This window comes from Struthio camelus, chromosome 3 (assembly GCF_040807025.1).
Source record: "Struthio camelus isolate bStrCam1 chromosome 3, bStrCam1.hap1, whole genome shotgun sequence".
NCBI classification, from domain to species: Eukaryota; Metazoa; Chordata; class Aves; order Struthioniformes; family Struthionidae; genus Struthio; species Struthio camelus.
The window spans coordinates 56,159,771-56,181,839 of NC_090944.1; the positions used below are offsets into that span (position 1 = coordinate 56,159,771).

At 34.9% G+C, this 22,069-nt stretch overlaps 1 protein-coding gene across 3 annotated transcripts in view; it reads left to right on the forward strand.

Moving 5' to 3' along the window:
* Positions 1–22,069, forward strand: part of GRIK2 (glutamate ionotropic receptor kainate type subunit 2) — a 424,245-nt gene that overhangs the window by 371,003 nt on the left and 31,173 nt on the right. For all 3 annotated transcript variants that reach the window (XM_068937889.1, XM_068937891.1, XM_068937890.1), the window contains one exon: positions 9,818–10,043. In XM_068937889.1, coding sequence (XP_068793990.1) covers positions 9,818–10,043 — 226 coding nt within the window. The remainder of the gene's footprint in view (positions 1–9,817; positions 10,044–22,069) is intronic.

A 22,069-nucleotide genomic window follows, 5' to 3' on the forward strand; every position in this document is an offset into this window, starting at 1 on the left:
TTGTTAAGATCTCTCAAAGATCAAAATAGAATCACAGCACTATATATATAGTGCAACTATTTATTTTTGTCAAAATACATGGCAAATAGAGAAATACAGGTGATATAAAATAAATTATGTTAGTTTTCTGTGCCCTCACTTTATTTTTGTTACCTTTGCTTTCAGTGCTGTACAACATATTGAACAGTAGAACCTAAAGTCAGTCACAGACAATGACATTATCTTTTACTATAGTTATTTGCTACATGTTTTGTTATATTCATTGAAAGTTTCTAAAGTAGTTTTTTATAGATTAGTTTCTGTAAAAGTCCCTAGATTATGTGGAATTTTCTGATTTTTCACAAGTAGTTTAATTCAAACAATAAAATAAGGAAGAAAGTGAAACACCATAGTCCCAGTTGTTATCGTTTGAAACTGCTCAGCAGAGTAATTTGATAGCATCCAGAAAAAGGTTGACTGCTTTTGTAGCAAAGCTAGCAAAGATATTATTTTAAAACTAGCAACATTTAATTTTACAATTCTGCAACTTTATCAGAAACCGTGTTTCGCATTAACTTTTTACAGGACAAATAACAAAATTACTTTTTGATGTGGAATTGATGGATTTATAAACTGACAGCATAGCAGGGAAAGCACAAAATCTTCAATATGATACACAGCTACACATAGCAGTTCCATGGAAGAAATATCTAGAAGCCTTAGCAGTTCTCATAGTGATATACGATCATTAAGATAATCAGTTTTCTAGGAATTATTGCATCAGTATTTCTGTGCAGATACATAGATTTCCACAAAAGCATATCAGAATATAATGTCAAATATGAACTCCTTTGACTGCATCTCAGAGCTCAGGTGTCACTTTCCATAGAATGAATATTTCTAGCTATCTGCGAAGCATTTCATTTTTGGTATAAAATTCCACGAAACATCAAAAAATTCATGGATTAAAAAGTACAATTACTTTTACCATGTATAGCTATAAATGCATAAATGTATATTAATATTTAGGTCAACAATAAAAGCACGTAAAGTTTATCACTGGAATTAGTAGAAATTTTCAGCTAGAAAGCTGAAACTGTTACTAACACAGGGCTCACACAGTGAGAACTTCCTATGTCTCACTCTAAATTTTTAGACCAGGTCAGGAATTCTGTATCAAAAATCACTTGTGAAAAGTAAAAATTTTCCAAGGATAAGCTTTCATTTTTTCATTTTGTTTTCATTTTTATGCTGGGAGAAAGCAATATAAAATTTTGATCCCTCCTATCTTTTCCCCGTTGCCTTGTCTGCTTTCCTAATACATTGTTTTAATTTTTTTTTTGGGGAACCTTTTTATTTCACAGAGTTTCTTATTCTACTTTTCATTCCAATTCAGGATACCTGCAATTGCTGAGATGGGAAAGAAATCATATTGTTTTGTTTTTCTCTAGCATTAATTTACTAAATATAATAAAAAGTTCAACTTTTGGGGAAAATACGGCAAGCACATATTTATGTCCTTTCCTTTCTCTTCTCTAATTTGTACAATATTTATGTAAATGACGAACATCAGAGTAGCTTATTAGTGTTGTAATGGAAGTTTGACTTTTAGAAATTTTGACTTTGATTTCTGGACGTGAAGATGAAATTTATTAGAGTATATTAGGACTTAAGTTTGCATCATAGATGCACACATAAAAAACTGAGAGTAGGAAAAGAGTACAGTATTTTTCATGATGATCTTTCTGAGATTTCAGGGGAAATAGCAGGGATGGAACATGCATTTTCAGATTGTAATACCCAGGTTCATACTATATGATGGACTCTTCCCAGTTCAGACATGATAGATCACTTTTCCTTCACATCGTCATTGTTACAGAAATCAGTATCTGTTATGATAGATTTCAGATACACTCAAAATTTCTTTTGCAATGTAAAGTCCAATCTAAACTATTCTTAAGGATGATAATAGTAGCCGATGTTCCACTGAAACTGCGAACTGCATCTTTTGGTAGGTGGACTTCAAGAGCACCTAGGGTAGTGGAAATACAATGCATGAATTTGTCATCTGTTTTGCTTTTTGCCCCACAGAAACTTATCAAATTGTTGGATTTGGGGTTTAATAACTTCAGAAGACCACACCTAACAATCCTACTCAAAATTATCTTTTTCTACTTTGTGTCAAGTGGTTCTGCATAGTTCAGTTATCTGTTAAGCCATAACGAGTTTGTAAAACACAATGATAAAAGAAGTAGCGCTTTAGCACAGAATTAGTGCAGAAATCTTAGCGTTGACTTTGGCTGAGTTTTGATGTATTGTTTAACAGAAAACACTAATATAACTGATTTAAGTCACTGAATGATCAAAATGATAAACTGATGACGAGTTTCCCTTTTATTTTCTTGGGAATTCCCAGTTATTTCATTCCCACTAATTCTGCAAGTGTCCCTCTGACCAAACTGGGATAAACCAGTTAATAATATCGGAAAGGGAATCCTTCTCCCTATATTCTGGCATGTACTTGCTGTTTCTGGCAGTTCAAAATTGTAAAAGAAGAAAAGCCTTTGCAGAACTTCCTTAGTCTTCAGAAACTATACTATATCCCTTTCTCTGCTAAACTACATTACCAGCTGTGTGTGTTTACACTGCCTGTTCTCACTTATCGTAGATATCCAAATTGTGGTATGCGATTAAACACATTGTCTGTTATTGTGGCTTTTTGCACATGATGCAAGTTTGTCAGTACTACAACTTAATTCTTTTCCCCATTAGCCTCTGAAAGTTATGTAGGGGCTTTATGTATCACTGCTAAAAAGCATTTGAAAGTACATCTTATAACGTAGCAACTGCAAATGTAGTTGATATAGTTGGCTGGTATAACATACTCTAAGTCATCTACACAAAACTGATGTATTCTTCAGCAGTCAGTTTGGTTTTACTGCAGTATGTCATCCCAGATCCTTAAAATGTCTTTTTAACCTCTCAGTTGTTGGAGGAAAGCAGCTACGTAAGTGTTATACTACCTATCATCTCAAGTGTGTTGTTTAGGAGACTACAGATGTTTCAAGATAAAAATGCCAAAATTATTCCAAGATCTGACAGATTTACTAACAAAGAAGCTGTTTTTCAGATCAGTACCTTACCATTCCTCTACACTTTTGATATGAACCACATATGGCATCAATCCTGTTTGCCTGAATTAACTCCAACTTTCTAGTGACCAAGGTCAGACAATTACAGAGAGAGACTCAGCTGTTCTTATCTAGCACATATGTTCCAGTGTTGTTGGTAATTTATTTACTATCATAAAAAAGCACAGGATGCTAAACCCAAATCTTATTCTTTGAAAAATACCTCAGTTTAAGCTTCTGCTGAACTATAGCTGGCAAGTGTTTTACGTGAGATATTTTATGAAGAAGTACTCAAAGTTATTACCTATTTTGGATATTCAGCATTTTGTTAGGTCTGCCAAGAGAGTTGATGTGGAGGAAGCTACTAGGCAAAAAACATACTGACCTGTATTGGTGCCACCAAACTGATTCTGATGACTGTGATTACAGCCAACAACTAATGCTAATGCTGCTGCTTGCCAGGTACCAAAACAGAAACATGGCAATGGAACTGCAGTTAAGTTTCAGAACTCTGTGAAGATAAAGACACAACATTTATTCCTAATTGGGGTAACAGTTTTGGGTAACAAATTAACAAGTAAGAGTTAGTGGGCTTTCTATCACTTCTACCCATCTGAGAAGATTTTGAATGCTATGAGTTTGATTCCTAATACTGCTTGATGAGTTTCTTTCAAATGCAACAACAATAGAGTGTTTTGGGCATGGTGCATATTAATTTTGCTTTGAGCACTGCACAAACATCTTCCATGCCAATGTAGATGTTGTTAAATTATTGTTAAATACGTGTCATTATGACAAATTCTCGCCCTATTCGAGGTAAATATTTAAAGCAGTAATTGTGAACTTCATGCTCAGTTCCAACTTGCAGAAGTTATGCATATAATTATGACAGTATTCACTCACTGCTTTTGGAAAAGGAGATTGCTTTCAGATTAAATGTAAACCAAGTGTGGAGATTTGTATTGCAGTTTGTATCTGACAGCGGGCAGAGTGAGCAGAAGAGGATTTATCTTCAAGAAGCATGCAGAATATAGGGTTTGCTTTAAAAGAAGATTAAATTTCTATAATGTCTTATTTCTATTTATAAAAGGAAGAAACCTACAGAAGTATGAAAAATATTACACTTATCATCTTCCACAGTGTTTAATAAAAAGAACAGTTGTGACATTAATTATAGTCCAGTAGAGGACTATAAATCATTCTGGTATAAAAGGGAAGGAAGTTTTCTGGAATCCATTAGTGATTTTAGAGCAAGAAAGTCCTTACTTATTTCCAGGTCAAAGCCGACAGAGAAATCTTATTTCAATAGCTTTCATTATTTTTTACTCATAAATTACTTAAAATATTTAGCATTTGTTCAAAATATTTGATTTTTAAAACAAAAAGTCAGCACAATTGGGTAGAGAGTAAAAATGTCTTTTTCTGAGCACTGCATTTTTCATTTCTTGTAACTCCATTCTTGGCAGGAACACCTTTCCTACCTTTTTCATTTGTGCTCTATGGACCATGAAAACTGCCGTTACGAAGGAGAGAGCGCTGTATGCACAGGTTTTATTGTTTTCGTGCTGACAAAACAAAATCTAAATCGGCTAGTTCACTTATGGGTTTTCAGGCCTCAGCAGTTCTGGAAAAATAGAGGAAAAAAGAAAAAGAAGAAAAAGAAAAAAAAAAGAAATGCCCTGAGGTCAGAGTGAACGAGACCAGTCTGATAAAAAAGAAAGGGTATCTTTTATACTTTTATTTGATGACTGAGGAAATGCCAGTCTCACAGTTCTAGGAGACATAAAAAAATATACATGACTATAAAGGTCATTTGCAAATTGTTATAACCAGTAATAATCTAGTCAGAAGATCAGATGACACGTAGAAGTTCGCTTGTATTGACACAATCTGTCTGTTTGGTCATAGAAGATAGATAGTTAAGCTGATTTAAGTCTGGTCTGCTATCTGGCACAGGTGGAGGAGTGTGCAATGCTTTCAGTATACTTAAGTATACTATAAGATGTCAGCGATTAACGCAGTGCTCTGTAAAAGCTATGCCTTATCCTATAGTAATGATTCAAAACTGCATGTTGCACATAGCAGTGAGTGCAGTGTTTGGAATTTCTGTGGCATCATAGCATATTATGGAAGCATCAGGTGCAGATATGCAACTAAGACCAAATTACATTTTACCTTAAATGCAGTCAGCTATGTTAAAATAGGTAAATACACTGCTTCTGCTCCCTCAGAAAAATAGCATTAGATTTTGGAGTGTGCAATTAGCTAAGGTATTCAACTAAAGCTATAATTGGTCTCGCAATTATAACTATTTTAAATTAATTATTTAAAACAAAGAAATATCTGGAAACAGGAGATGCACTGATACTGCGAAAAGCTAAAAAATAAATAATATATGATATCTTCCATTCTGATTCATGTAGTTGCTTCTGATATTTACCATTATTTACATGTATTCACGTTGAGATCAAAAGTCAAATAATGGACCAGGATCCCATTGTTGCCCACTTCAGAAACTTTGAACTCTCTGGAGAAAACAGTGCCTGCTCAAAAGAATTTGGAGACTTATTGAAAACTAGGAGACAATGGATGTAGGTGGATATGAATAACGAAAATGAGAAATACAAAAAACACACAAGGAAACAAACATAACATTGATCATTGATAGATATCAGAACAGCAGGAGTCAGCCTTTACATATTTTGATTTCCTGATAGTACACGAAAGAGATTAGGCCAAATGTGTGTGTTTGCCATTTATTTTCATTTACATGAGTGTTCAAATTCTTTCAAGTAGTCTTATCTTCGAATTTCCCTGTATTTATAATACTTGATGACAACTACAGCATTTCTGAAATGTTCTTATCTTAAACTACTGATTTTCTCTCTCAGCCTTAAGCTTGTCATACTACAATTTGAAATGTATTCAATTAATTAACTTTGTTTCTCCATCAATTGTACCAATTCTCAGTGGGCTAGATTTTTTGAGACATATTCCAAGTGTGTTAGAGCAGCTGTGGACCATAAGAAGATTTTTTTATAATCTGTAGCTCACTTAAATTTGACATGTGTAGCAAGATTTATTGAGATACACATGTGCTTTCACTGTTACTAACAACATTGAAGTGTATTTTCCAGTTTATACAGAGCTGTGTAGGTTTAGGGTATCTGTCAAAACAAAACATCAAATTTATAAAAATGAATAAGGAATGAATAAATTAAATGTATTATGTGGGCAGCTATCATCATTGTTATATACGCTAAGTTTGGGAGTCTATTTTCTTTTTCTTTAAATAAAGAATGTCATAGTTTAATTCTTTTCTGATGGAGAGCACTTTTAATAAAATATATAAGAAATAGGCTTCAGATTTTTTTCTTATTTTTCCCCTCAGAAATTCAGATTATAACCTAATTACCTTTAGTCTTTCCTTTGTTATTGCAACTCCTTTTCAATTAAGACATTGCATGGATGCAGGCATAGCTGAGGCATTACCTATGACACCCAAGTGCCTTCAGAAGCCAGGAAAGAAGTTGGATGATAGTGGTAAAAGAAAATTCTCCATCAATGTATTTGTAAAAGAGGATTCTGTACAGTCCTTTGTACAAAAATGTCAGAATTTGCCTGGCACATTTTTTGCTATGCATTTATCCTATCTTGTCTTGTATCATAAGGTCTGCTTCCCTGTCCTTTAGTCTTTGTTTATTTTGGTGTTCATCCAACAGTCTGATATTTTTCTAACCTTGTGCTCCAGAGTCTCACTGCTCAGACATTTGTCCTTCCTAGCCGGTATTTCAGGGTAGAGCAGTAACATATTACTAACAATGATTCCTCCTGTTTCCAGCCTCATAGATATACTTTGCACTAGACTAATTTAGAGCCTTTTGCCATGATCTCTGACATGCACAGTTGTCTTCCAGCAATCTTTAGCTTAGAAATGCTGAGTATGTCACTGACAGCATCCTCTGAATGTCACTGTCAGAGCTGCCATTTTACGCATCAGATGGATGAGCTTCTTGATTTGCTTAACTGCTTCAATTCCAACTTTCCTGTTAGTTAGTTCTCTTGCAGTCCAGTGAAATTCAAATGTTACAAAGCATAGGCAGCTTTCCTATCTTCAGCATTACTGAGAGAACACAAGCGTAATAAATCATGTCATCACAAGTTATCTTATACAGACATCATTTCCAGTTGATTTCAAGTTAGTTTGACTTTCCAGACAGTGATTTCCAGTTAGATCAGACAATATGGTGAACTAACCCAGATAAAACAATACACTTCATTGATGGAGTATATAAGTTGATTAACCGGACTGATTTGCACGCAGAGAAGATGGAAACGTAATATAAATCGCAGCATCTGCTTCTATCAGTATGAATGACACAGTCATAACCACCAGAAGCAATATGTACATATTGGAGTGTAATTTTCTTTAGTTTAATGTCAAACAGGCTCCTGACGCTTTCAATTGTTCTGGCTTCTTGATTTTAAGTCTGTTGAATCTGCTCAGTAGTTTGTCAAACACAGGAAAAACATTTGTGGTTGTATTTCCCTGAATCTAAACTATTTTTTTCCCCTCAGGCAAATCACTCTCTGTTGTACATAAAACAAATATGCATTATGTTTTTGTAAGAACTGCTAAACTACAGCTTAAAATTTAATGATTTAGTAGTTACGAGTATATGGTCTGTTTTCCTTGGCATAATTTCAGTTCTGAACTTTATCTTTTAGAAATGGGAGAAAAAAGTGCAAGGGCATTGCAGCATTTGGTCTACATGAGAAAATTGTGAGAGGTCACTGTGTCCTTCCTACTTCATAGCATAACAGTGGAGGGCCCTGTGCACTAATTTTCTAGGCTTTACCTTGCCTTCTACAGTCTCACAAATCAAATGTAAATTTTGATATGATTTTTGTTTCAATTATTCCAGCAAACATGCTATCCCAAGCGGAAGCTTTCCTTTCTTTTCTTTTGTTTGTGGCCTTTGTCCTCGCAAGTGTTACTTCTTTTTCAATAGTAACCGTGACTTTGTCCTAGATGATTAAATCAGTCATGATAGTATGAACACTCTCTGTCCTTTAGAGGATATTGTATTTTTTCACATGCTGTAATGGTACAATAGAGAACAAACATTCCCATTTCTAACATGTTTCCATCCTGATGATGATTTTTGCAACCTCAGTGCATAAATACTTCATTCTGTATTGTAGTTCATTCTTGCTTTATTTTCTATTACAGCTCAGTTGATTTATTCTTATTTTCCTCAATATGCATCAGCAATGTATCTAACAGTTTACCAAATTGTTTTCTCTGCCAAATTTTGATATTGTTCAAAGTATTTCACAGTAGCTAAAATTATTGTTTTGTTTGTTGGGGTATAGAGTACATAATAAAAAAAGAAATTAAATGGTGATACAGGTGCTTGGCAGAATTTTCAAGTATTGGAAAACATTAATTTTCCATCCTTTCTGTATGACGTAATCATTTGGATTCCTATAGAACTGATGTGTAGTGCTTAAAGTATGTTTGGCTTCAGTGTAATATCAAGTGCTTGCAAGAATTATTTGATTTTTCAGACGCAAACCTATGAGTAGAGAACATATTTGTTTGGTCCTCCCTCTTCTACACATTCTCATTATATTCTGAAGAAAAATCTTTTTCCTCCTCACTATTACTAAAATCTTCTTCAATCACTTACATACCATGTTCAGCACAGTAACAATGTGCTCATGCATGGTCCTAAAAGTCTTCAGTTTTGTTAGCTGTAGTTAGTTCAAACACTTGATTTGCTAAGTCCCGAGGCAGAGGGAAATAAGTCTTGGATTGTATCGCAGCAGGGGAACAAAGTCATCTTTTTTTCTAAATAAATGTTCCCCTTTTTATTCTACATATGCTACTAATTCTCCTCTGGGGCAGAATTTATGGCTGCCACTCAGCTGAACTTCAGAAAGGTTTGTAGTGTCAATCTTTGTTTAGTATCTCCCCCAGAGCTGAAGGCAAAGTTATGTTTAAAGCTGACATTAAAGGATGAAAGACTCCTTAAAACGTCTGATTATACTAGTCTTCCATGCTGTATTTCTGCACTTTATTTACCAGGCAAGATTAACATTACTGAATATTTTCTAACTCATCTGAGTTTGAAATATTATTGAATGGATGGGGGCAATTGTAATATGAAAATGTCATTGCCCTAGTGGTTGTCATCTCTTAAGCATCCTGTTCTACAAAGATGAGGGAAGGTGACAGCTTTTTTTTAAAAAGAAGAAACTGAAGTGCAGAGAAAGGAAGTAACTCCTCCATAGTTGCACCACGGCACTTTGCACTTTTTTGTTTCCTTCATCCCTGTCCTCTGTCTCCTACATTATAGAATACTTCTTTGCTTTCTGGGAATATTCAAAGCAGCAAACAGATTGGGGACTTTTGCCTTGTCAGCTTTTGAATGGAAAACTAGTATTCCACTGACTTCAAATAATTCTAGGACTTCATCCCAGAATCTCATGACCAACAAATATGATGCAAATTTTGGAGAATTTATCTAGCCATTTTGTTTTCCAGAGAAGAGATGAAAGCTGTAGGCACCCTCACAGAACTCTCTTGGTAAAACCTGACACGTATGGTAAAATAGAAGAGAATAATGTGCAACTGAGAATTTGCTTTCACTCTTAAAAGCATAATATTGTTATTAATGTTGCGTCTAATATTTATCTTTCAGAAATCCAAAATCTCCACCTACGACAAGATGTGGGCCTTCATGAGCAGCAGGAGGCAGTCAGTGCTTGTCAAAAGTAATGAAGAAGGTATCCAGCGAGTACTTACCTCTGATTATGCATTTCTAATGGAGTCGACAACCATTGAGTTTGTCACACAGCGGAACTGTAACCTAACACAGATTGGAGGCCTGATAGACTCAAAAGGTTATGGTGTTGGAACTCCCATGGGTAGGTTATATGTCAACCATTTGTTCTCTGTTCATTAATCTTAGTTGCTGCAGTAGCACAAGAAAGCTCTAATATACTATTGCTTTCTCTACACTACTAGCATTTCTCTTGTTCTGTTTTTACCTTTATAGAGAAAAATATTACATATATTATCAACATTTACAAATCAAATTTCATTTTCTAAACAGAAAAACCTTATAAAATATTAGACATTTTCATATGCTATATTTCTATTACTGATGCTTTCTATATATTCAACTAAAAAAAGCAATTACCTTTCAGAGCGCTTGATTTTGTAAAAGAAAAAAAAAATTCATCTGCCTCTTCAGACAAAGCTTGTACTGGTAAAGGGGATAACATGAAGCTTCACAGAATGCTGAGAATCTTCAAATAAGGGGGAAAATTCTGTAATCTGTCAGGTATAATGCCCAGATGAAATAACTACTGCATTAAAACTTTGTGGTTTTACAGAACATTTCCAACCCTGTAAATGTGTTCCAGGTCAGGTGTTATTGACTGGGGTGCAGAAATTTGGTTGCAAGTTTAGAAGCCAGCTGCTGATGCTTGTTTTGTTGCTAGAATGCAGAGGATGTGATTCACGGTAGTGCAGAGTTCTCATTGACTGCAGTGATTTTGAAATACATGAGCTGAAATTCTGGCTTTAGATTTCAGAGTAGATGAAAACAGAAAATGGTGTATCACAAAGGGTCTCAGTACTGAAGAATGATCCTATTTAATCATGTAATATCTTCCTGCAAGACAGATATTTATCTTATTTTAATTTTATTTTTAAGAAGAATTTATACCATCTTGCCACCGATGTGAATAGGTTTAATGTTTTTCTGAAATAGGTCTTGTATTTGTTACTGATTACATCTGTGTTAAATGTCTACAGTAAATCATTCTGTAGGGAAAGCTGGGTACAATACTTTAAATCAAGAACATGATAAGGAAGGTAAAGAAATGAACATTACTGGAAGATCTTGTATAAAGAGGTATCTAAGAATGCCAAATATGGGTTTCCCAATATGGATATGGTGTAGATACTTCCTGCAATTTTAATAACAGCTTTAAAATTTTAGTAATACCAGGAATTGGCTATGAAATAGACATCTACAGAAATTATGATTCTGTTCATTATATCTGTGAACAGTTAGTTGTTAAGAAACTAATTTTAATCTATATGCCATTTTTTTCCATCCTAATCTGTTCCCGTTGTGGCTTCTTATATTGCAGTTTTTTTTTGATTTCCATAATAGATCAATATGGAGGCTTTGACTCCAAGAACGTTAAAGGCACAAAGGTATATGCCTGCTTCGTTACAGCTATTGCAATTAAAGACTATGCAAGTAAAGAGTTTGGGGCGTTTTAGCAGATGGTTACTTGAAATCCCTTAACTAGCAAGAAGACCTGAGTATATATGGAAGTCTCTACCTGAAGTCCTTACACAGTTTCACATTGTGAGATATTCTGTACTGAGTGAAGAGGAGGCAATAATTGGTAGTTTCCTTTTCTCATCTTTGGTATAGGTTTCAGGACTTGTCAAAATTATAAGATATTTTGGCTCCCTTTTTTGGGCACTATCTAAGGTGCTGGGCCTTTGCCCTTAAAGTAGAACATTAGGATAGTTAAACTCTCATGAGCGTTTGTGAGAGTCCATTTATCAGCTGCAGTCCATTACACATACCTGTAACTGGTTATAAGCTACCTACCACTCTGCAGGCTCCTGGGCACGTTCTATTCAGGAATTACCTTGCAAATGAATTGCACTGAAGGTACAGAAACTCATTGTTCACTGGTTACTAAGATTGCAGTATATCAAAGAGAAAACCAACTCACCCTTCTAATAAACTGCATCCTGTTTTTAAGTATACTTTATTAGATAATCTTTAGAAAGTTTCTTTTTTTCACTCCTTTTTTATTGCATTAGTAGGCTGTGCTACCTCTAAATGAACTTTCATAGAGAAACACTGTGGCAAATCTATTTTAAGAGCAGCAAATATTTGTCCTGGCTGTACTGCACAGAGTAGGTCTCAAGTCAGATGACAGCTTGCTTACATTTCATAAACTAGCATGTGGTGGCGTCAATCATTTGAGTCTCAGTTTAAACCTCAACACTGTATTCAGTTTTTCAATATTCTTAATGACCAAAGTCAAGACCAGAAAGACAACGTTTCTGCTCCAGTTCCCTATTTCTGGATGTTCATATTCCAGCTTCTATTGTACTATGCAGCCAGGCCTCTCATCCCTCTATGTTTTTCTGCAGTAGCCAGGCCTGAAGCTGAAATAGGGAGTTAACATGAAAGCTGAAATGTATTTAAAAGAAATTTCTGTTATAGGTGTGTAAAGTGCCAAAAGGGACCAGACTTTACTCCCACTGCTCTCTGTGGTGTTTCATATTTTCTGATGTGAAAAAAAAAACCCACTTTGTTATTTTAAGGTGAAAAACACCTTCAATTTAGGCTTAGAAGAGTAAAAATTCAATTTTAGTGATAGTTTGAAGTCCTTAAAGAGGCTTCATGCATATTTGTGAAATATCTGGAGCATGCAATCCATGGAAGTGGCTGAGTGATGAGTATCACGAAGACCAGGGTTAGCTGTTTTATGAATTATTTTATGTATATGTAAATCAGAGAACCAGCATGAGAAAACAAATGGAAATCAAAGATAAAGCCAAAAACAAACCTCTAGAGTGAAGACTAATGTGAGGAGAGATCATAGAAAGTGTTAGTAGACAGTAGGTGTGCCATCTCCCCAGAAGCAGCAAATCCAAATCAAGCAGCATACAGACAAATTATTTTATTGTATGATAGAAGAGACCTAGAGATAAATCAGTGTATATTTTCTCTAAAGGTGAAAAACATTAGTTTGGGCAGCTGGTGATGTTAAGTGGTTAGTGTCCCCAGGCAGGTGTTAAATAGTGCCTTCTGACAAAGAGACAAACAGGGAAGAACGATGTTATACAATATTGCCACAATAAATCCTCTAAAACAAGTGAAGCCTCTGTGCTTCAGTGTCTGTTGTGGGCATCGGTGGACCACATTTCTACTGAAGGGAAGGAGTATGCAATTCTGAGAGGATGAAACGGGACAACCAACATTTTCAAGTAGCCAGGGAAGATTATGTGAAATTGTTTAATTCTTAGCCAGTGAGAAACCAGTAGTCTAGTCACCCAATTCAGAGGGGATTTTTTGAATATTCTTTTTGAATAAATAAGACTTTATCAAATACGTATGTCTACCTAACAGAAACATCCTGCTAGGATGTAAGCTAAAGTCTAGGATCACAATGATTAATCCCTTTCAAGTTTTTCATTATTTCTAAGGGCAAACTAGCATATAGAGACATACAGTTTTAGCGTTTACGATATCCAATAACAATATTAAATATTTTACAATAAATGAAAGACTTACAGTGTCATATAGGGAAAAGAAAATGCTTGAACCTGAACCATGAGAGCCATATGAGAGATTTCCAAGAAGTCTATCCTCAGGCAGATAACTCTAAAGCAAATGTTCTGTAAATAACGTATAGTTCTAAGGTACGCATGCCATTTTTGAGTGTGATGAATGACTAGCTCTCTGCAGTCATTCCATGCACTGTCCTGATTAGGTCTCCCTTAGCTATACTGCTTCCTGTAGATATATAAGTATCTGAATATAGGACCAAATTCCACCTGAAATGTCAGGTCTGGGAACCCTCAGTATGTGTGTGTGCCATAAAGTGAGTAACAATGCTTCTGTAGGAGAAAAAACATCTCATCCTAATTTTTCAGTTCTTCTAAGCTTCTAAGAAAAGATAATGAGAATACATTCACATCCAGCTCTTGCCTTTTTTGTTTCCTGGTAAGAGAAGTTATAAGTTAAATAGAACTTTTTGTTCTTACAGTCTTAATTTACAGTAGGGTAAAAAAATTGCTTTCTGCAGTACCAGCAGAGCAATCTCCATATTCCAATATTTTGTTTTGATTTTGTTCTGACACATCCTATTAGGAGGCACTACTTTTTCCAGTCTTATGTTCTTAATCCATGAATTCACTGGGTAAGAAAACTTATTACAATGCAGAAAGCTTGAAATATATTGTATACATTATTTCTGATAATAAATAAATAAATTTAATGCATACTTATATATTATCAGGAATACATATTTATATATTTATATATTTTTCTTTTAGAGCTTGGAATTTGTCTTTATGTGGGCATACACCCCATGATCAAAGATTGCTATTGAAGAAAGTAAGGGAGGGAGGAAAGGAGGGAAGGAGAGGGAAAGAAGAAGAGAAAAAGAGAACTAGAGAAAGGGAGAGAGAGAGAGAGAGAGAGAAAAAGAGAAAGAGAAAGAGAAAAAGAAGGTAAGCCCTTTGGTTATCCAGAAAAACTTGCGCTTTTCATGGTAGAACCACTAAAGTGTTACCAATCGCCTTCATTCCACTAGTTTCAAATGCCCCATTTCTGCATCATGCATGATTAAGATGTTAAAAATTTGCTTTACTGTTGAATAAATCCTAGCTGAGATAAATTTTAGCATTCCAAATTATTCCCAAATTCTTACAGTACTTCATATCAAACATGGCTTGAAACTTGTGTTCATGAATTTGCAACATATAATCCTTAGAAGTCCCTGTCTATCCAGCAGTCTACTTTTCATGCCCTACTGAGCATAGCTGGTATGACCTTCATCTGATCAACACAAAGGTACTGTAAAACAAGGTCATATTATGTGATTAATGCTGTTTTCCTTAATGAGTGTTTATTAATAATTTTGTTAATAGGAAGTGGATCACGTAACAGGTTAGAAGTTTAGCTTGTATGCACTCTATATCGAAGCCATAACGGTCTGCAGAGATACTTTTAAATTTTTTTACTTTTCACTCTCCAGTTAGACTAAACACATTTTGAACTCCTCTTTAAGACAAAAGCATTTTCATCTGTCTGGGGTAGTTTCAGCTTCCTATTTCATTTCCAAATCTGTATTTCTGTCTGCGTGGTGGACAACAGGCCACTTTCCATCTGGCTTCAGCAGATTTTCTACTGAATTGCTAGTTGCTTCTGTGTTGTACCTATAGTACATAAATGGCTGACAAGTATATGTGTCAAACCCACTCCATCTGAACAGATTTCCTGAGCATGCGCCTTTCAGATGATCTGCGCTTATGTGGCAACTCTGAAACATCCGGGATATGCCAGAGAGACATGCAAAGTAAGGCCGTTGCAGTGGATCCTGGAGCCACTGAATACTATCTGGTGAAACATGTCAATTATTTTTGAAGATATCTGTGGTTTTTTTTGAGTTGGCCAGTGTCAGTTCTGCTTCTGAAGAAAGATGAGGGTGAGGGCCTTCTATAAGGAGGCTACTCCACCTGTTGCTACTGAGATTTCAGAGTCCCTTACTTTTCCTATTTTTGAAGATATCTGTGGTTTTTTTTGAGTTGGCCAGTGTCAGTTCTGCTTCTGAAGAAATATAAGGGTGAGGGCCTTCTATAAGGAGGCTACTCCACCTGTTGCTACTGAGATTTCAGAGTCCCTTTCTTTTCCATGCTCACTCTTCAGTGCTCTAAGCACGTACCAAAAAATACCCTAAAAGTTGTTTTCAGTTTTGAAAACAATAAGAACATGGAATGGTGTTACATTCATGTAGCAGTGGCTAATTTTCTCAGAACTTAGGAAATGTATCTGGAAGGAACCTCAAGGATTCAGATTGCCCAAGAGGTCCGCAGACATTCTGCAGTAGAGGCAAGGCTGGGCTAGGCTGCTGTGTGGTGGTTTATGTACCAGTACTGCTACATAAACCAAAAGAACCCTTAGTCTACTCTAGTTTAACCTCCAGTGATATCTTCAGCCTGCTTAGGTAGCCTATTCCATAGCTTTCATTCTAGGCTGATCTGGTAGCACAAAATCTCTTGGGCACTGATTATATTTTCACAGTCACAGGAGTCATGTGTTCTCAAATTTTTCACGTTTTCTTTACCTATAACTTTTTGAAACTGAAAAGCTGTGGGTGTTAGTGATGTAAATATATTTCTTCTAACTCTTGAGAAATACAAAATAGAAAGCTATGTTGTTTAGGAGATAAGATGAGCAGAAGAAATCAGGACTAATTACTTCCTTGCTTTTTCTCTGTAATTGTTGAGCTATAGAAAGTTACAGAACTATTTAAGAGGGGACTGTAGCTGTATGGTAGTTATGTTCCTGCAGCATCTGCTAACGGTGAGGGAAAAATGGTTTGGGGAAAAAATGAAATATAAATTTTCTTTTTCTTTCTTCCTTTATGGTTATTACAAGATAATAAATTGTTATTAAAATTAATAATATTTCAGTTGCAAAATATTACTGAACTGAATCTGTTATCATGACTCTTCGTTTTTACTAGTTTGTGACTTACTTCTCCCTTACTGTAATCAAACCATGACCTCTTCTACCACTGCATATCACTTCTTGTAGCCCTAGTCATTCCATATTGATGGGCTGTCAAGATGCCCTGAAAATGCTGGAAAAGGCATCTCTTAAGAATCACCTCTAAAATCTTAATATTTAGTTGTTAACTTAAAATTTTAAGAGAAGGAATGTATGCCTTTGTGGTAGCCCCTCAACTGTATGGAGACTCTTCACTGTACATGGGGAGAAAATACAATTCTCAGAATCTGAATGAAATGGGACAATATATTTTTGGGTCAACTTATTAGAGTGGATATAGTTAACGAACTTTTCATCACCAAACTGAGTCAGGTGGAACTACCCATTATATACAGCTACAATAACTTACCTAGAAAAGCAGATCCAGGTATGAAAATTTATGTATGTGAAAACATAAAATATCTGCTCAGTATGTATTTATATGTTGACTATATAAAGCTGGCAGCTGTTGTGATACAAACAAGTTGTGATACCTCCCAAGTCAAAAAGAAAAGTATATGAATAAAATACACAGCCTTCCAGCAGAGTTGCATTGGCCACCAGACCCACATATCAGCATTCTCACTTAAGTCCAAAGTATAATACAAAATTTCAAGGCTTTTCATGTTCTATTGACTCAGAGGTGCCATTTTTAATAAAGTCCTCCTTACTTTAAATTCTAAGGCAATGTCAGATAAACTCTTTGTTTGCAATAATTTTTATCCCTAAGATTTTTCACAGAACATTTTTCTAAAAGATTCTCAAATGTTGGCCCTCCTGAGACTTCCAAAAGATCCATTTGGTCAGACAAATATATTGTGTAGGTCACTTTCACATAAAGATTTAATTATCTAGTTTTGCACAATAAAATTATACTCAATGTTTTTTACTTAGGCATTAAAATACTTTATTTTTTGTAAATTAGAGCAGGGTTGGCTTTCAATTTTCTGATTTTTTGAATTTCAGTCGGCTGTGTAGCACATAATTAAAATGTTGTTTGAAGTAAGCACATTTTGAAGATGGTAGTATTCATATAATTTCATCAGATGGAGAATCTAGAAAGAGGTATTTCATACTCCACTCCCTTAAATTAAAGATTTCAGTGCAGAAAAAGGGTTTCAGGCAATAATTTGTGGTGTGCTATTTCATATCTTCTCTAGGAATATGAATTAATGAATTATTTATATTTATCTAATCCATTAATAAATTCAATACAATACTGTTCTTTCTACCCCAGTGAGAGGTCATTGGATTCAAGTAGACTTTAAACAAATGTGTACTCAACAAATATATAACATTTAATTATAATGTTACGTCCAATAACACTGTATAGGCCATCTAATTCATATTACTTATTCTTTACCTCTTGGGAGTGACTTAGAAAAAATACTCTCTATAAAAGTTTTTAATTTATAATATTGACATTTTAAAACTTATCTGACCATGTCCTTAATGCAAGTATTTACAAAATGGCATTGTATGCCATTTTTTAAAGTGCATGTTTCCAAATACAGAAAGTTTGAATGGAATTATAGTGGGAAATACAGATTATTTAAGCATGAAAGCTTTTAACAGATACTTGTAATTTCAAAGACTAAAACTTAATGCACTAAAAAACAGGGGGAAAAAATGACTTTCACTTCCCAAATATGCAATAAAAAATTTTAAAAGATAGCATGAAGATAATCTCCAAATAACCTTAATTCTTCTCCTAGAATTCTTTCAGCCTGCTTCCTTGCTGCATTTATCATACCAGACAGAGGTTTCTGATAAGGAGTATAAGAACTTTGCAGCCTGCTTTTGCAATCATTCGAAAATAAGTTTACTTTTGAGCTTGCCTGTAAAATGAAAAGTGGATAAAAACTGGAGTAAATGCCTTCTAAGCGTAAGAGCAACTTCAAAGTCCTTCAATGTGTAGCATGTAGCCTCCTCTGTTTAGTCTAGCTTTTAAGAGACCAGAGCCTTGACTCCTACAGCTGTATGTCTGAACTAGTTTTTAAGTCAGCAGCTTCTACATTTAGAACACCAGCTACTTTCAGATAATTTTTTCAAAAAAATGCCCTGAATGTTATCTGGTAAAGAAACACGTTATGTTATTATATATTTATAATATAATAGTACTGAATTTTGGGGTTTTTTTTTTTTTTTGGTTCTAGGTGCTGCATGTGCCTGGGGTAAGACACAGTCCTACTTAACAGATTAAAGTACAGATAAGATAAAAAGGAAGAGAAAATGAGAAAATAAGTAGCATCTGAAAGCCTTCTGGTTTTCAGGAATTTCCTAAAAATAAATCAGAATTAAAGGAGCAGTTGTGTATAGCCAAACATTATAGCCAGTGCCAAAGTAGGGGACAGTCTATTTTTTAAGCTCTGCTTCAGTGAGGATATACAGTATGGTGATCCTGTGATTACAGATTTTTCTGAAGGCAGTAGGAGCATGGTACGGATGAGTATTTAGATGCCATTATTCATGCGATTCCCTACATTTTGCTGTTTTTTTTTTCTTTTCCTTATGTTTTTTAATCTGAGAGATTATGAAACTCCCTGAAATGTTTGTTTTGGAATGTTTTATCACTGAATGCCTACAGCCTAAATTCAGTTTCTGCAGTAGGTTTTAGGGTAGGTTATGTCATTAGGCTAAACACATTGTTTCAATTCTTACTAGTTTTCAGTTGTGATGGAGTTTTTTTTTTCCTTCTTGATTAGAAGATAAAGTTATCTCTCAGCCTTGTAAGTGGTTTATGGGGGTAGAATTGCAGGAAGAGAAAGATATTTTTGATAAGAAAACCCTGAAGAAATACATTTGATGAGAGTCTTAATCCCGCATAATGTGCACACTCCATTCTGTTTCCAGGTATAGAAATGCATATATCCAGTGTATTCCTCCATTTGTTACTTACTTCCATTAAAGCTAAAAGGGCCAATTTGAGTGTGGGGTCCGTATCACTTATGACGAAAGACAGTCATACCATTCCCATCTATAACATAGCTGAGAAAGAGAACAAGGCTGAAGTTTCACAGTCACTTTAAACTGCCGTAGGACTGCTGCACTTTGCAAGAGCCGACACCTATTTGAGCTGATGGAGTGAGCTAAACTCGCAAAAAACTGCTCACCTTTTTTCATAGACTTCATTTGCTTCTTGTTTAAGTGCCTACCCACTGATGAGACTGGGTGAGCACTAGTTCTAGTATAAAGGGAGCAGTGACAGCATGCAGGCTGGGGGGTGAAAGAAGAAGCAGGATTTCTGCACGGCCAGCTGTTAGATTGGCTCTGAAAACTGAATGTGGAGAGCTTTCGCTGCACTATGATAGCTGCAAAAAGCTACTGTGTCAACAGAAGTGAGTTGAGGCACAAAAGAGATTTAAAAGATGTTGAAGAGAGTTTGCCTTATTTTTAAAAATTTTGTTTTCCGTGCTCCCAATTCATTCTATCTCAGACGCTGAAGAACATTGGCAGTAGAGTTTGTTCTTCATGTTTTTCTTCTCCTTTTTTTATCTATTCATTTTGTGTCACTCCTAGAGGACTAGGCTAAAGATCAATTGGCACCATGATAGCAGGGGAGCCACAAGGCATGCAAATGCTGACTTGTATTTAAATAACCTTTATTTTTACAAAAAAGAAAAAGGCATAGGATCCTGTCAGAATGAACCATTCGTTAACATTCATTAGCTGTTTTTTCTACCACTGAAGTCAAGCATTGCTGTAGCTAGGGCTGCTTTCTGTGCCTTTTAACATTATTTTTTCACATCTCCACCAAATTTGAAAAGGTGGCATGTTTTGAAAACTTGCTTTAAATCTCAGGCAAGACTAGAAAAAAATGACATAGAGCACAATGTCTGGCGCTGAGCTCATATGAGTGGCACATTCCCTTGAAATCGTTTGTACATTTGACAGTCAGTGATCCTCTCAGAACATAATTTTAGATATGATTTTTTTTCCAGCAAAAACAAAGCATTGTTTTTTAATGCTTCCAATATTTTGGTTAAATGTTGCAAAATCTTCCTTAATCAAAAGTGTATGTAATCATATTTAAAAAAAAAAAAAGTAATCTGAATGAATTTAAGCTGTAAAAGCTGTAGAACTTCAATGAGTAGCCATGTTTAAGAAAAGGAATGCTCCACAGATATAGTGAGACCTTGCATTGCTTCAGCTCTTTCAGGAACTCATTTATATTTGACCCTGGATGATAAACAGATATATATATATATGTATAAATATGTACACACACACACACATACACATATATATACTTTTTACATATCTGTATTTGAATATATGTGTTAATTTAGTCCCCAGGGTGGTTAACAGTACATTTGTTTAAAATAGCTAACATCAAATTCTGCATATCTGAAAAGTGCTGAAAGGTTCAGATGTTTAAGAAAGATGTGCTAATTTTTATTGGCTGAAAATAAATTTGTAGATTCCTGTCTATTGCAGTGAGACCACCAGCGAACACTTGTTTTCAATTTAACCATTGCTGAGATTTCAGATTCTGTAGCTATTTCCTCTTTAAATTATGCAGGAAAACTGTGAAGAAATCTGAGTAATCCTTATCTGTTACCTGTTGTAAAATATTGATGTTTGAGAAATTTTTTGCTGCAATACAAAACACTATAGCTACTTAGAAAGTCTGCACATATGTTTATGTATGCATGCATATATATACTCTTGGACAATTTCAAATAGTAAATGTAATGAATACGGTGCAATTTTTGCAAAAATCTAAAGTACCACAAAAAAAAAAGTTCATTTTTAAACAGTGATAGCCCAAGTATCTCATTTGATTTTATTCCTTAGACCATGTAGCTCTTTAAGCTACTTTTAAATGTCAGACTATACAAACTATGTAATCTTGAGTATTTTTTATCAGTCCTTGGAGATAAGAGATAAAGGTATATCTAGTCCTATAGGCATAAATAGGAAGCCATGTACCAAAAAAGGAGGCTTTTTTCCTTCTGCTTGCCTGCACTTTATCTGTAATCCTTCATATAATTTGAACTGTAATATTCATCACTTACACATGCATAAAACTGCTGACCCTCAGTTCTTCTATAACTAAAACAAATTAATGCATTTGTCTTCATTAGTTGAACATAATGCATAAAAAATGATGCAAATTATTTTTATGCAGGTCAGACCATGTATTGAAACTAATTTGGGAATTTCAGGTGCTTTAGCAGTTAATTTATTGTTGCTGAAATGTAAGAATGTGTAGCTAAAACATTTAGTGGGAGAACTGTTTTTATAGTTACCTCAGAAGTACGAGTATGTTAAAGTACTATCTGAGAAAGGTACATTAAGACACTCACTTCATATCAATAAAAATTCAATAAAAATTACCAGAAAAATTAACTTCCAGTAGCTGTTGCTAGCAAACTCTGCCTTAGAGAAGCTGAGTTTCCAGTGGGAATTTACTGAACAACTATAAATAAAGCAAAGACATTATTAAAACTGCCACGTTGACATAATCACACCTGGAACTGTATGTGTATTGCATTGTCAAAGATCCATCTACAAATAGAAAATGTCTCAGTCCTGGTAGAACTCCCTCCAGTTAGAAACAAACTACTGCATTGCATCCGAGCACACAGGGTTTACATACTCTTAGGCATTCCCAGTCTGAAAAAGCTA